This window comes from Balaenoptera ricei, chromosome 3, assembly GCF_028023285.1.
Source record: "Balaenoptera ricei isolate mBalRic1 chromosome 3, mBalRic1.hap2, whole genome shotgun sequence".
NCBI classification, from domain to species: Eukaryota; Metazoa; Chordata; class Mammalia; order Artiodactyla; family Balaenopteridae; genus Balaenoptera; species Balaenoptera ricei.
In genome coordinates, this window is record NC_082641.1 from 127,772,397 (window position 1) to 127,787,516 (window position 15,120).

Consider the following 15,120-nt stretch of genomic DNA (forward strand, 5'->3'; position numbering starts at 1 on the left):
TGATGCGTCGCAAAGGCTGTTTACAGGTCTGACACAGGCCTGGCTGAGCTCCTTGAGGACAGAGCCCTGCCTTATTTATTTTCAGTCCATAGAGAGAGGCTCAGAGAATGTGAGAAGGTGGAAGGAGGGAGGGAGGGAGAGAGGGAAGAAGGGAGGAAGGAAGGAAGCAGAGGAAGAAAGGAAAGGAGGAATGAACAAGTCAAGCAAAGTTACTGGGGGACAATTCATTCATTCATCAATCTACCCATTCAATCATTCATTCAACAAATATCTACTGAGTTCCTACCAGGCCCTGATCTAGGCCCTAAGGATACAATTTGCAAGCTCAGGGGACCAGTGATTCACTCAGCATTTCCAGGTGACTTTGGTGTGTGCATATGTATGTGTATTGTACATGTGCAAGGCCTTCTGTTTGCAAGGGCCTGCTGCCCATGCACCTGTCTTCCCTGGGGCCTGGTGCTTCTAGCATCTGTCCCTGGATCCTGTTGCAGCCCAAAATAAGGCTGTGAGCCACGACAAGGCAAGGACAACTCTCATCAGCTGAGGCCAGAGCTGGCGGCAAGGCATACCCAGCTCACTGACGACCGCCTGCACAGACACCGACCACTCAACTCTCAGCTTCCCGACAGAGGTGTTAATCTGAGGGTCTGACACTCCCTCCTGCCCACTGTGGTTCCATCTCCCAGGTACCAGGATTCAAGGGGAGCTCGAGGCGCTGTGGGGAGTGGGCAGTGGGGAGGAGCCAATTCCCAGAGCCCCTTCCCCCAAGCAGAGGAAGGGCCCAAGGGGGTCCGGGGAGGGTGGGGCCTCGTGGAAGCCTGGACCCTGAGTTGGGAAGGGAGGGATTCTAAGCTCTGGGTTACTCTGGGTTAAATGGAGAGGGGGTGGCTAGGATTCAAGGTTGGGGTAGGTAATGGCTCTGCTCAGGACTCTAAGATCTTTCAGCAATAGAGGGAAGCAGGGTCCCTGTCTATAAAATGAGGGGTCCTTCCCAATGTCTGTGAATTTCTATAAGGAGAGTGTTTGTCAAGAAACAGCTCCGGGGACTGTGGAATCCTAAGTGGTCCCAGTTGGAGCGCTGTCCACCAGCTCGTGGGCATCACCCCAAATGCATGCATGTGTGCTCATGTTCGCATGCAGTTTTAGGGGGTTCGTGTATGCCCTGAAGCACATCCATGGATACCCATGATCTAGCCCAGTCTCCTTAGGTTACAGGAGAGCTACTTGCTCACAGTTACCGAGGGAGTCAGGGACACCGATTAGAATCCAGGCCGCCCAGCTCAGCGCCCACTGACCCGGGGCTGGGTATGGGCGTGGGGGGCACAGATGGAGGCAGATTGTTTTTCTAAAAGAAGAAATATAGAAAAACCTGGAAGCAAAGCAGAGGGGCACAAGGGTTGGTAAGGCCGTCAGGAGGCTCAAGGACTTTGCCTTCTCTCCTGGGGGGCGAGTTAGGGGATCTGGATTTGGGGCCCACAGGGCTTCTCTGGGGCTTTGGACCTCATTTTATTTGTAAATCACCTCCAAGATTCCTGGGACACGCCATAAGATGCAAATGGGGGGATGGAGGAAGAGGGAGAGAAGGAGCGAGGGAGAAAAGAACACCATGCAAGTGAGCTGAAGGAGGGGGGGATAGGAAGGGGGCTGATGGTTGTTTTTAGTGTCCTTGGATCAGCCTGCGCCCTCAAGCCTCAGAGCCGAGTCCTGAGGACAGGAGGGGCGCACCTTGCAGACCCCAGTGCAGCTTCAGCCTAACCACCCACGCTCCTCTCCCCCTGACTTCAACCTCCAACCTCTTTCAGCCTCTGATTGGCGCTCACTTGAGTCAGTGGACAACAACAGTCAGAGACCCTCGCCTCCCCATCTCCTAATGTCCCAGAAACTACCCCCAATGAGTGTGTGCTTCTCTAGCATCAAGGAAGCAGATTTGTGTGACCTTGAGCATCTCCTTTTTCTTCCATGGACCTCAGCCTCCTCTTTCCAGCTCAGACAGCCCTTGCTTGAGGCTTTGGGGTGGGCCAAGGCTGCGCAGGCCTGGGGTTGGGTAGACCAAGGATTGGGAGGTCTGGGGAGGAACGGAGGTAGCCTGGACCATTTGTGGCAGTCTCTCCTCCACAGGATGATCCCCAAGGAGCAGAAGGGGCCAGTAATGACTACCATGGGGGACCTCACTGAACCAGGTAAGGTTGACCCAGTCCTTGAGCATTCCTCAGATCCCATGCTTTCTTGCTCCCAGGCTGCAGCCACTCAGGCCTGCTGGTCCCAGGTCTGGGCAAACAGGTGTGAGTTCGAGGCCAGCCTGTGGAATCTGCTGCCTGGGCTTGGAAGCTTCCCAAAGCACTGGCAGGGGCCTTGCCCTGATGCCTGCACCCCCAAGAGCTGAGGTTGAGTGCCCTAGATTGGGCTCTGCCCCCACCTAAGTCCTTACCTCAGCCCCAAATGGAGCTCTGAGAGCTCTGGTCCCAGATTCAACCCTAACAATGGCCCAAGCGTCCCACAGATTGCCCCTGCTTGTTTTAACTGGGCGGTGTCCCCGAGCCCCCATGGCAAGAGACAAGGGGTCAGGGGAGAGCGGGTCAGGGGGGCAGGAATAGGCTGCCCAATCTGCCTCAAACCATTTCACTTAAAAGCACATTCATCCAATGCATAAATCATCTAAAATACATGATTATCAACTTTATAAGACCTCTTGGCATAATTTTGGAGTCTGTTGATTTGGCCTACTTTAGAGCATTTCAAATATTTTAAAAACAAATTTAGCTAAGGCAGGACTCTCAAACTTTACTGTGAATCGCAGTGACATGGCGTTGGTTAAAAATACAGATTCCCAGCATCAACCCCCAGGAATTCTGATTCAGGGGACCTGGGGAGGAGGCCATACATTAGCCTTTTAGACAAGTACCCAGGTGATTCTGATGCAGATGGGAAGTGAACCAAGCTCTGATAAACCCATGTCTAAGGGCATTGCTGCAGTTTTACCTCCTTCAGTTTTCTAGGAAGTATTTAATCATGTGTATGACTTTATGTGTAAGTCGTACTTTTAACTTGTTTTGTGTGTTCTTGCCTCCTTTTGTTGGTGTCATTTTTTTTTTTATTCCATGATTTTCTGTGCTGAAATACACAAGCTTTGTGAGGTACCGATGCTCTAACTAGAAGAATCAGGCAATGCATTTTCTTTTCTCTTGTCTAAGTAATTAATTAGTTACAGACCCCCAAATACTGACGCACAACATTTATGCCAGACTGGAAATACATGAATTGTTGACGATTGCTAGGGTATTAATTAAGGACAATTTTGGAACTAAAGAAAAGCAGAAAGGAAAAAATCTCATGGTGTCACCACCGAAAGATAGCCATTGTAAAATAATAATAATAATAAAACACTTACCGTTATTGTGTGCTCACTATGTCTCAGATACTGTGCTAAGAGCATTTGTACCTTTCGTTATATATATAACCCTCACAACAACTCTGTAAATTAGATACGATCACACCCATCTTGCAGATGAGAAAACAGGGGTCAGAGAAGCTAGGAAGTCACATATATAGTAGGTGGTAGAACTGAGATTTGACCCCAGAGCTCTGTCTCCAAAACTGCTCCTTTACCACATGGTTATATAAATAAAACATTCATTTTATAGAATATTCAGACAAAGCAGACATGAATGACTTTGAATGTGAAAGTTCCTCATAACAAAACCATCTGGAGAGAACCATTGTTAACAGTTTTGTGTAAATCCTTCTTCCGTTCATATATAAACGTATTTATATAAACACACACACGGGCGAAATACTATACACTGTGTTCGTCATCTTAAAGTTTTTTCACTTAGCGGCACACCACAGGCTTCTTTCCATCCTAGTATGACTTATCTCACCCCTCCCCTCCCCTCGCTCCCCCAGCATATAAGATATTATATATATTTATACACACACATCCCCTAAGGGAGGCCATGAAGCCTCAGCCCAGGTTGGGACCCTTAGGAGTAGAGCCTGAGGATTCCCAAACAAGTGACTTGTTGAGCTCGCACTCCTAGGAGAAGGGAACTGACAAAAGCACAATCCAGCAGAGGAAACTGCTAAGTAAGGACGTGGGCTCCAAAGCATAAATTAATTGCCCTACAGAATTCATCTCATCTTCAGCAAGGGGGCTGTTGCAGCCTCTACTCACCGGGGCAGTTCTCTGTGGAGGTGACAGTTGTGAGCTGTTAGTCACTGATAAAGGGCATCTGGGCAGCATGCACCACAAGACTGATTCCCAGTTTTCACAATTCGAAAACTCACTGCAGTAAACATCCTTGTATGTATATCTTCAGGCATGTTCATTCAACTTTTCTGCCCGAGGACGAATGCCTAGAAGTGGAATTGCTTAGTCAAATAGGTTTTACCTATAGCTTTTTTTTTTTTTTTTTTTTTTAAATATTAAGCTCAGTTCATCTGAACAGCATTTGAGAATATGATGCCAGGGGACTTTTATTATGTATTTAGGTATAAATGGTCTTTCATCTGTTTAAGTATGCAGTACATTTTCTTGTTCAAAAACAGAAACAAAGCAAACAATTTCCAGCCCTCCTCCTTCCGAGGTCCCCAAATTGTTACTGCCAATATTTGGCATATCTCCTTGCAGATTTTTCAATGCATACATAAACATGTGCTTATTTTTTAAAATATATGAGTGGGATCTTAGAATACAGATTCTTCTGAAATTTCCTTTTTTCCCCCCTTTTAATCTACAGTGGATTTCTTTCTGATCCTAACATGTAGAAGGTGCTGTCTCTATATTTGCTGAAAGAATGAAAGAAACATCAGCCTCCTTTTTTAAAAGGCCGTTTAGGATTCCATTGAATGGGAAGAATCACAGCACCTGAATGGCCCTCAGTGTTGCCTGGTGACCACATCACCCATCCCTGACCCATTCACTCTCCCCTGCTGTTCTCTGAGATAACTTTAGCAACCTCTCTTCTCAAACCTCCAATACCTCCTCCCCCACCTTCATTCTCAGCTAATGACCTTGCTTCTTATTTCACCGAGAAAAGTGAAGTGGCCAAAAGAGAACTTCTGCAAGCTCCCGCCTCCACATCTGTCCACTTGTTTGCATCTGTGTCCCTGTTCTTGGTTTTCCTTCCTGATATGATAGATGAACTCTCCTTGCCCTGTGTGAAGCCAACCTTTCTTGCTGGGCACTGAACACCCTCCCTGCCCTGTCTCCTGCTCAAGCCATTCCTTCAGTAATTCTCCCCTCTCCTTATTGCATCGTCAGATTTTCTCATCAGCTAACAAACATGCTATTGTTCCTCCCTCTTTAAAAACAAGCAAGCAAGTAAGCAAACCAACAAGCAAGCAAACCGCTCTTGCTTCCACAGCTGCCCCCAGCCATGGTCCTTCAGAGCACACCTCCTCAAAGCCTCTGTCTATACTTCCTCTCTTTCTCTCTTTTTCACATTTTATTAAACCAACTTACACACACACACACACACACACAAAAGTTGAGAGTGCAAATCCCTGTGGCCCTCCTTTTATTCTTGGGGTCCGGAGCAAATCCCAAAGAGCATGTCATTTCATCCCCCAAATACTTCACAGAAAGTAATAAAAAGGACATTTCCTTACATGCCACAAAGATATTAACACACTGAACAAAATTAAATGTTGATTTAATACTATCTAATAACCAGTCCTATAAATTTCCTATAATTCCTCCAATTTTCTAGTTTGTTAATGGGGATCCAAATAAGAGCCACTTTTTAACTGAGGTAGCATTGGTTCATATTTAACGTTATATATTGATAGTTTCATGTGTACAAAATTATGTTTCTACTTCTGTATACACTACAGCATGCTTACCACCAAAAATTTAGTTTCTATCCTTCATCATACAGTTGATCCCCTTTACCCATTTCACCCTCCCCTGCGACCCCCATTCCCTTCTGGGAACCACTACTCTGTTCTCTGTATCTACATGTTTGTTGATGTTTGGTTTGGTTTGATCATTTATTTTGGTTTATGTTTGTTTGTTTTTATATTCTGCATATAAGTGAAATCATATGGCATTTGTCTTTCTCTATCTGACTTATTTCACTTAGCATAATAACTGTACCCTCAAGGGCCCTTGTTTTTATTTGGTAGCTATGTCTCTTAAATCTCCTTTAATCTAAAACACTGCCCGCCCCCCTCCTTTTTTTCCATGTCATTCACTCCTTTGAAGACACCAGGCCACCTGCCCTCTAGAACGTCCCACATCCTAGATTTGGCTCATTGCTTCCTCGTGATGTGGTTTAACTCTGTCCTCTTCTCTTGAACTCTGTCCAATAAGGCTTTCACACCCAAATACTCCACAGGAACTGCTTTTGAGGAGATTGCCAATAATAACACCATGTTACTAAATACAATGGTCAGTTTTCAGCCCTCCTCTTACTTGACACATCAGCAACATTTGACTCCGTTGATCAGTCCATTCTCCTTGATACACTTTCATCATTTGGTTCTAGGACACCACAGTCTTTAGATTTCCTCCTAACTTGCCGGGTGTTTTCTCCCAGGCTCCAGGGCTGGGGCTCATCTCCTCAGTCTAAATGTTGGAGGCGCCGGGGCTCGGTCTTTGGATCTCTTTATCCATTCTCATATCCTTGGTGATCTCACCTAGCCTCCAGGCTCCAAATACCATTTAGAGAGCTGGAATATGAACCTACGTGTGTCTGATTGTAGAGATGACAACTCTGCCTGTGCTGCCCATACGTATCCCTCTCCTACCAACGTCTTCACCACACTGACACTCCTCTCTTCCAAAAGTCTTCCCTTGCGGCGCCAACATAAAAGTACGTGTTTTGCTGGCGGGGAAAGTGCCAAGGATGTGGATGGGCCACCAAACTACTAAGGACGGTCATCAGCCCTGGAATCCGTCTACATGGCTATAATGACTGGTCCTAACTATGAGAAAAGAAATAAATGGGACAGCCTTCATTAAAAAACAACAACAGCAAATACCATTTCTACTTCCTGATGCCCCAGTTTTTATGTCCAGGTCAGTTTTCTCCCATGAACACTAGACTCATATATCCAGCGCCCTCCTCGGCATCTCCGCTGGGATGCCTACAAGGCTCTTCAAACGTTATGCTCAGTTTTGGAGACAATTAGGGGAGTTTGAATATGGACTAGGCATTATATTAAAAAAAAAAAATTCATTCACTTGGAAAGGTGGGGATCTTTAACTGATAAAAGCGAGTTACAAAGCAGCTGTGCTGTGATTTCATTTTGGTTAAAAAGTCACATATGAATACACAGTCAATGAAAAAGACAGGAAAGGATATACACTAAGGTGTTAGTAGTGGCAACCTCTGGATGGTAGAAAATGGTGTTTTTCTTTTCTTTTATGTCTATATTTTCTAACTTTCTTCAATGCACATATATGCTGTTTTTATAATAATAAAAGGCTATTTTAACATTAAAAGAAGACATGTCTAGAACAGAATGCCTGGTCTTTCCTCACACCTCCTCCTCCTCCAGCCTTCCCATCTCAGAGAGCGGCTACTCCATCCTCCCAGCGGCTCAGGCCAGAAACCTTGCCTTTACCTCCCACACCTCTCTCTCTCTCTCTCTCTCTCTCTCTGTCTCTCTGTCTCTCTGTCTCTCTGTCTCTCTCTCTCTGTCTCTCTCTCTGTCTCTCTGTCTCTCTGTCTCTCTCTCTCTCTCTGTCTCTCACATCCCACACCCGTGGCCTACCTTTAAAAGATACCTAGAATCTGATCATTACTCACTACCTCCACCATTATGGGCAAAGAGCTGCGTGGGAAACGCATGGAATAAATATACCCGGCCAAAGAACATCTGAAATGATGCTCAATTTCACTGAGTGTCAAACACATGCTAATTAAACTCGGAGGAGTCATTTCTGCCCATTGGGTGGGCAAAGATTCCTAAGAATAATGACACCCAGGGTCAGCAAGTGGGGGAGAAATCGGCACTCTCATACACAGCAGACGGTGCTGTGTAGAGGTCCCCTTAGAGGCAGCAACCCAGAGTGCCCTGAGGGTTTGGTAGTAAGAGCTCCCTCTGGCCTCTCTGGGCAGTGCCTTTGCTAGACCTGGGCAAGAAGCTGAAGGTGCCCCAGGACTTGATGCTGGAAGAGCTATCACTGCGTAACAACCGAGGATCCCTCCTCTTCCATAAGAGACAGCGCCGCGTGCAGAAATTCACCTTTGAGTTTGCATCCAGCCCGCGTGCGGTGAGTAAGCCTCCATTGTGTTCACAGGGAAACTGAGGGCCAGAGAGGGCCAATCGTTAGCCTAGAGCCAAACAATGAGCCAGATAGGACCTCTGCCCTCTATGGGGGGGTCCCTCAAGTTCCAGCTGGGGACGGCTGTGATATCGCCATCAGATTGACCTCTGCCTTGCTAGGTGATCCTAGAAAAGGGTTAGCTCTTTAGGCACCTTTCCCCAGATACAATACATAAAGTGGATTGGACAGGATGACCCATGGAGTGAAGGGACTCTGGCTCCTACAAAAAGTGCAGAAGAATAGTCAGGTGCTCTGGGCTGAATTTGCAGCAAGTAGGATTTAGATTAGACTTGAGCTTGATCTAAGATGGAAAATGCAGAATGCCGTCCTCTTCTTCCCACTGGAAGAAGGCAAAGGCCACGAGACAGTCAGCTGGTAGAGAAAGAAGGCAAGAATGGCTTGTCCTCCAGCTTCAAAAAGGTGGCAGGCAGTTTCAGGTACTTCTAATGAACTCAGGGGCCTTTCATCCTACTCCACTCAATTTCTGGATGAAACAGGAGATGATGAGAGGGATCGATGTGGCAGAATAATAAAAATGACAAAACACCTACCTTTGCTATGTGCTTATGACGGTACTAGCTAAGCAGTTTGCATGCATCCTCTCAGTTAATGATCAGAGAATGATATTATTATCATCATCTTCACTTTACAGAGAAGGAAACTGTGGCTCAGAGAGGTTAAGTATTATATGCCCAGGGTCAATACTATAATAGCAACTAACGTATATAAGAGCACTTCTCTGTTCCAGGGTTTAGCGCTCTATTAACTCATCCTCCCCTCCCCGAAACATCCCTGGGAGGCGGGCTCTAGGATTATGACCTCCCACCACCCCCTGCCTTTTTGTAGTGGAGGGAGAACCCTGGCCTCTTGCCCCGTTGGGCCTTCCTGCAGTTTATTTGCCCCTCGCCTCCCCCCAGCTCGTGGCAGGAAGCGCCAAGGAGAAGGTGACTGGAACAGCGGAACCTGGGACGGTGAGCGTGCACAGAGACCCCGAAGTGGCGGAAGCCTGCGGGAAGGGGCCAGGCAGCTCAGATTCCCCGGTCCACCACCTCTGAGCTCCCGCCCCTGTGCCTAGGTTGCTAACAGCTCTGAGGGGCAGAACTACCACTCTGAGCTCCACATCTTCCCGACCTCAGGGCCTGGGGGCCCTGAGGGTGCCCAGCCCACAGCCGCCCGGCCAGTGAGTGCCCACAGCCCCAGTGCCCTGGCACCAGGTAAGTGGCCTGCCCGCGTCCCAGGACCAGGGGACCGTAGCATGGGCGAGCTCCACGGTGGGGCAGGAAGAGCATCCAGAGAGTGTCCTATATCTCCACCTCCTTCCCAACACACACACACACACACACACACACACACACTCACCCCACTCCAAAGACCCAACACAAGCCCAGAGTAGCGCAGCAATGTGCCAAGGTCACAGAGCGAGTCAGCGTCCGAGGCAAGACTAGAGTCTGCGCCCCAACTCGCAATTCCAGTGCTCCATCCTCCTTGTTTCCAGGGATGGGGAAGGGTCCTCTTTGCTGGAGCAACTTTAGCACCACATTCCACCCCTCCCCCAACTCCCCTTTCCTAGCCCCCCAAAACAGTGTCTGCAGCGGGGCGTGGGGGGCAAGGTTAAAAGGAACCCAGGCGTCCTGCTCTCCCACCTCCCACGTGCCATGCTCCACCCCTAGGCTATGCTGAGCCACTGAAGGGCGTCCCTCCCGAGAAGTTCAACCACACGGCCATCCCCAAGGGCTACAGCTGCCCGTGGAAGGAGTTCGTCAGCTACCGGGACGACCTGGGCGAAGGCGGAAGTCACACCGACAGCCTGTTGGAGTATCGAAATTTCAACACGTAAGAGCAGGCGGGCTGCTTGGGGAAAGACCTGGAGGGAGGATGCACTGGAGCCAGTCACAACCACGGCAGCAGCTGCATCTCCTGAGCACTTGCTACATGCCAGGCTCTACCCCCAACGCCGTATATACATTTATTGAGCCCCTGCTAAAACTCAGTAGAGCTCTTGCCTTAACACAACTAACTAGTGCTCAATAAATGTATAGGGAGTAAATGGGTGAATGTGGCACACATCTTGCTGGATACTCCTCCACAACAGGGTGGGGCAGGTGCTACAGTTTTTCCTATTCTGCTGGAGAAGAGGATTATCAACAATCTGCCCAAAATCACAAAGCAAGGAAGCAGTGGCAGGGCTGGGATTCAAGTCTGGTTTTGTCTGACTCCGGAGTCCAGTTGCTTATTCTCCATCACTGCTGTGTGCCATCTGCTTGATGGACATCAAGGTGCGAGTCCTTCCCTGGGTGGGGGCCCCAGATCTCACCAGTCCTAGGCCAGCTCAGCGTTTTCCTCACTTTCATCAGTGGTCTGGAAGAGGCCTAGAAAGTGATCTTGAGGCTGTACCACTGTGGGGAGTGGCAGTGAAATGTTGGACACCAGAGGTGAGAGCCACAAAGGAGTGGCGCATAGTGTTTAGCACGTGGGCCCTCGACAAGGGCTTAATGCAATCTCCACCCCTGGCTGTGTGACCTTGGGCAAGTGGCTTAACCTCGCTGGGCCTCCCTTTCCCCACCTGTAAAATGAGACTGTTATAGTACCTGCTTCATAAGATGGTCGTGAGGATGGCATGAGAGGCCTTAGGCAAAATTTCTGGCAAGTGATAAGCTCTCAATAAATGGTAGCTGCCATTATTATTATTATTATTATTATTATTATTACTTACAGGTTGAAATGATGGCTGAAAAAGCCAACAGGGGAGAACTTAAAAGGGATAGATTTAACATCCTGCCCTGGGGGCCTGAAAACAAATCACAGCAGTCAGGACAGGAGCTTGGCAGGAAGGAAGGCTTTGGGCTGGGGGATGCATTTCAACTGCATTTCAGTTGGCTTCCTTACTCTGCTGCTATTTGTGAAAAATGCTCCTCTGGCTTGGGCTGGATTAAGTGAGAAAGTGGAGGGTCCACAGAGAGGAGGCCACAGTCCAGCTCTTCTGGCACCTGCTCAGACCACACGTGGAGACTGTGTCTGTCTTGCTAGGCCTGGAGACCAAGCCCTCTGAGGAAGGGCTGAAGGAACTGGGGGTGATGGGCCTTGAGAAGAGACTGCTCAGGAGGGATGTGACTGCCCTCAAACAGCTGAGAGCCAGGCAGGACCATGATGGGAAGAATGGGCCCAACAGGCCTCATGTGAATCACAAGCCACTGGCAGACATTTTGGGGTTTCCTGCCAGGCAGGACTGTGCTGTTTCTCCTCCTGGGGCCCTCAGACCCTGCCTGTCCAGCTATTTAAAACCCTCAGCTGACATTCAGTGCTAGCAGCCAGCTTCCAGGCTGGCCATTGCAGGTCGCAGCCCCATCCATTTCATGCCTCAGCTCTGACAGGCTGAGGCATGTTCCCACCAAAATGAGGAGGGTCTTAGGGACCCCTGAGCCCAGACCCCTCCTGGGACAGAAGAGGCAACTGAGGCAGAGAGAGAAGGAACTGTAGCGTTGGTGGCCAAGCTGTGCTCAGGATCCAGGACTCTGGGCTCCTGATCAAGGGCCCAACGGTGAGGCCTGCTTGACTTGGAAACAGCCCAGCCTGTTCCTGCGGGGCCTGGCTGTTGCCATCGCAGCTGTGGTGGTCCAGGCAGAAACACTGTCCTGGCTGGAACCCAGGCCCTGGCCTTGCCTTTTTACCCCAGAGCAGGCGTTCCCCTCTCTCCATTGGTCCCAGGCTGCAGGGAAAACACTACATGAGCAATGCTTTTTATTCTCTTAAAATTAAAAAATAGTTTGAAAATCATGTATTTATATTATCTTTAAAGAAAACCCTAGGCGACTTCAAATAAAGGTAGGGCCCCTTTGTTCCCCATCCTCCAATCCCAGCTCTCTTCCCAAAGGTAACACTGTTGTCAGGTTGGTATGTATGTTTTCAGAACATTCTCTACAAGAGAATATTCTCTACAAGCAGCTACATACCTATGGGGATGTAGCATTGTTTGGTGTGCATGTGTGTGTGTGTGTTTTGCTACTTTGTATTTCATCCTGTAACTTGCTTGCTTTTTTCACTCAACGTTATTATGCTTTTGCAGTCTCCTCTTTCTAATACCTATATCTCTTTTCATTCCTTTTAAGTTGCTATATAGTACTCTGCCATGTGAATATACTATATTTATCTTATCCATTCCTCTGCCAGTGGGCATATGGCTTGTTTCTGGGCTGTCACTAATCGCTGCTCATACCTGCTTCCTTGTGCATGCACTTCCCTAAGCCATATGCTTACAGGTAGAGTTGCTGGTTGACAGAATTTGCACATTTTCAGGTTTAAAAGATCCTGCCACATTGCCCTCTAAGGGAGCGACACCAATTTACTCTCCAACCAGCAGTATATGAGTGAGACTTCGCCCCACCGCCTCACTAACTTTGCCCCATTACCAAATCATTTATCCTTGCCAGTCTTATGAGTGAGAAATGGCATGTCTCTGTGGTAATCTGTAGTCTCTGATTCTCAGTGTTCTTTCTAACCCTCCTTCCTCTCTCCAGTCTTGATATATTGTTTTAAGGGGAGATGACAAGAGGAGGGAAAAACTCTATTCCAATTCTACTCCCTTCTAGACCTTCCTTAACAGGAACGTAGAGTTTTGCCAGGACAAGCCAGTTCTCACTGAAAACCTCACTCCTATTTCAAAGCAAGAAGCCATCCCCACTAGGGGCAGATTTGAGAATGGGCAGAGCTGGAGAAACCTGTTAAAGACAGTACAGAACCTTGCTGAGTAGCAGGGAAACTGAGGCCCAGAGAGAGGAGGGGAGGGGGCTGCACGTGGTGACCCACAGGTCTGTTCTGCCACCCTTTCCCACACTGCCTTCCTCTCCTGCTGCTCTTCTCTCCCCAGGACACCAGTGCCCTTTGGAGGACGCCTGGTGGGGGAAACCATTTCGAGGGCAGGCACCCTCTTCGTCCCGGAGCTCACCAGTGGCTTGGAACTCCTCCGCCTCAGACCCAGCTTCAACAGAGTGGCCCAGGGCTGGGTCTGCAACCTCCCAGAGTCTGAGGAGCTGTAGCCCCAGCCCCTTCAATTCCCCCATCGCAGAGGGCGGGTAACACCTGGAGCCAAGACTTGTGGACAGCACTTCACAGTTTACGAAGGGCCATCACACACAAATGGCCTCCAAGGTCACAAAGTTCAGCAGTTCCCAAATGTGGTGTGCTTCAAAATTACCTGGAGGTGTTTTAATACAGATTTCTGGCCTGTCCCAAACCTGCAGCATCAGAATCTCCTGAGTGGAGGGTCTCTATTAGTAACTAGTACTCCCAGCTGATTCCAGGAAAACTCGTCCCCGGTTTGTATCTTTAGGAATTCAAACCACCAATGAGTTCACGTCCAAGCCTCCACTCTTTCCTGCTCCTGTAGTCTAGCTTACACTGCCCCAATGACAGGGAGCTCACTAGCCGCCTATTTACCTGTGAATCACTCTGATAATTAGATTTTCCTTTTACTGAGACACAGATGGTCTTTATTTATGCTGTTAAGATTTACTAAGCAGCAACTGTGTGCTAGCCGCTGTGCCAGCTCCAGGGAGAGGGTGTGCTAAGTAAGCCCAGGCCCTAGCCTAGGGAGGAAAACACAGTAGAGAAGACAGATTTGTAAAGCAGGAAGTCATCTTAATTTTCCCTAAAGCACGCTAATTGACAACTGAGGAACAAAGGGCCAGTGAAGCAGAGGAGGGGTTCTCTAACCCTGGGTGTGGGGTGGGATTCTGGGAAGCTTCCCAGAGGATTCGAGTGGGGCCTCAGAGGAGTGACAGTCCAACAAGGGAAGGGGGCGTGATGGGGAGAGTGTGATGGGGAGGGCATTCCTGGCAAGCGCACAGCGAGTGCAAAGGTGCAGAACTGTCATGGGGGCAGGTGTTGTGGAGAAGGGAGATGGCAATGTCAGAGGAGTTGGTGACTCCTCAGGGGGCCAGAGTGGGGTGGGCTGCACTAAGGAGATGGGGAGGTTCTTAGGCTGGAGAGCGAGGGGTCTCGCTGGTTGCTGTGTGGAGCACAGACTGGAGAGGAGTACAGCTGGACGCCAGGATCCTTGAAGGAACAAGGCCTGGACTAGGGAGGCGGCCATGGGGTCAGAAAGAAGGGGCAGTGCTCGGCACCTCACAGGACAGGTGCAGAGTAGGGTGCTTACAAGGACGACTCCTTTCCAGCCCCTTCCACTCACCGTTTAGAGCAGGCGCCAGGGTGGATCTTGTCCTAGTCCCCACTGGGCGTTTTCCGGCCTGTATGCTGGCTCGTTAGGAAGAGAAGGGAAAGGAACGCCTCACTGCAGGTGGTGGTGATGATGATGATTATGGCTGCTTTTTATTGGGTGCCTCAGTGCTTGGGCTGGTAGTAGGTTCTCTCCATATCCCATTTCTAATTTTCAGTACAACCTTGAGACAAAGGTATTGTCCCGTTTTACAGATGTGGATATCCAGGCTCAAAAGGGGGAAGTGACTTGTCCAGGGACAAGTGGGCATCTGTCCGATTCCAGTGGATGTTTCCTATCACCCCACTGGGCGGCCAAGCCCATTCACTCTGGAATCACCTAGTCATGGTGCCCTGCTTTAGAGTTTAGAGGTCAAGAGTACAGGCTGGGGGTCAGACTGGATGGGGTGGGTTCTAATGCCACTGCTGGCTGTGGGAACTCAAGTCATTTCTCACCTGTGGGCCTCTAATTCTCCACCTGTAAGATGAGGACGAGAGTAGAAGCCCCTGCATAAAGTTTTGTGGGCATAGTGACGGACACATACCTAATAAGCACTCAATCATTATCAGATTCCATGCAGCTACTACTCTTGGCTGGTAAGATGTTCCTGCAGTGAGTGCACCTTGAGAAGCAGGCT

The 15,120-nt window shown here is 48.9% G+C and overlaps 1 protein-coding gene across 2 annotated transcripts; it reads left to right on the top strand.

Moving 5' to 3' along the window:
* The first annotated feature begins 133 nt into the window (after positions 1–133).
* Positions 134–13,746, top strand: MYOZ3 (myozenin 3). 2 transcript variants are annotated; one of them, XM_059917518.1, is made up of 7 exons: positions 134–686; positions 2,105–2,180; positions 8,064–8,218; positions 9,190–9,243; positions 9,348–9,486; positions 9,943–10,105; positions 13,137–13,746. In XM_059917518.1, exons 2-7 carry the CDS (start codon positions 2,120–2,122, stop codon positions 13,303–13,305), a joined length of 741 nt encoding a protein of 246 aa, XP_059773501.1. In that variant the 5' UTR covers positions 134–686; positions 2,105–2,119; the 3' UTR covers positions 13,306–13,746. The 2 variants fall into 2 exon arrangements, with proteins under 2 accessions (XP_059773501.1, XP_059773500.1); XM_059917517.1 differs by having other exon boundaries at positions 135–686; positions 2,119–2,180.
* Positions 13,747–15,120: the final 1,374 nt, after the last annotated feature.

What these genes read in the sequence shown, in the direction of transcription:
- MYOZ3 (XM_059917518.1), top strand. Translation starts at nt 2,120, where the DNA reads ATGATCCCCAAGGAGCAGAAGGGGCCAGTAATGACTACCATGGGGGAC. An exon ending in TTGCATCCAGCCCGCGTGCG is followed by an intron (nt 8,219 to 9,189) that starts GTGAGTAAGCCT and finishes GCCTCCCCCCAG; the next exon opens with CTCGTGGCAGGAAGCGCCAA. An exon ending in CCCCAGTGCCCTGGCACCAG is followed by an intron (nt 9,487 to 9,942) that starts GTAAGTGGCCTG and finishes CTCCACCCCTAG; the next exon opens with GCTATGCTGAGCCACTGAAG.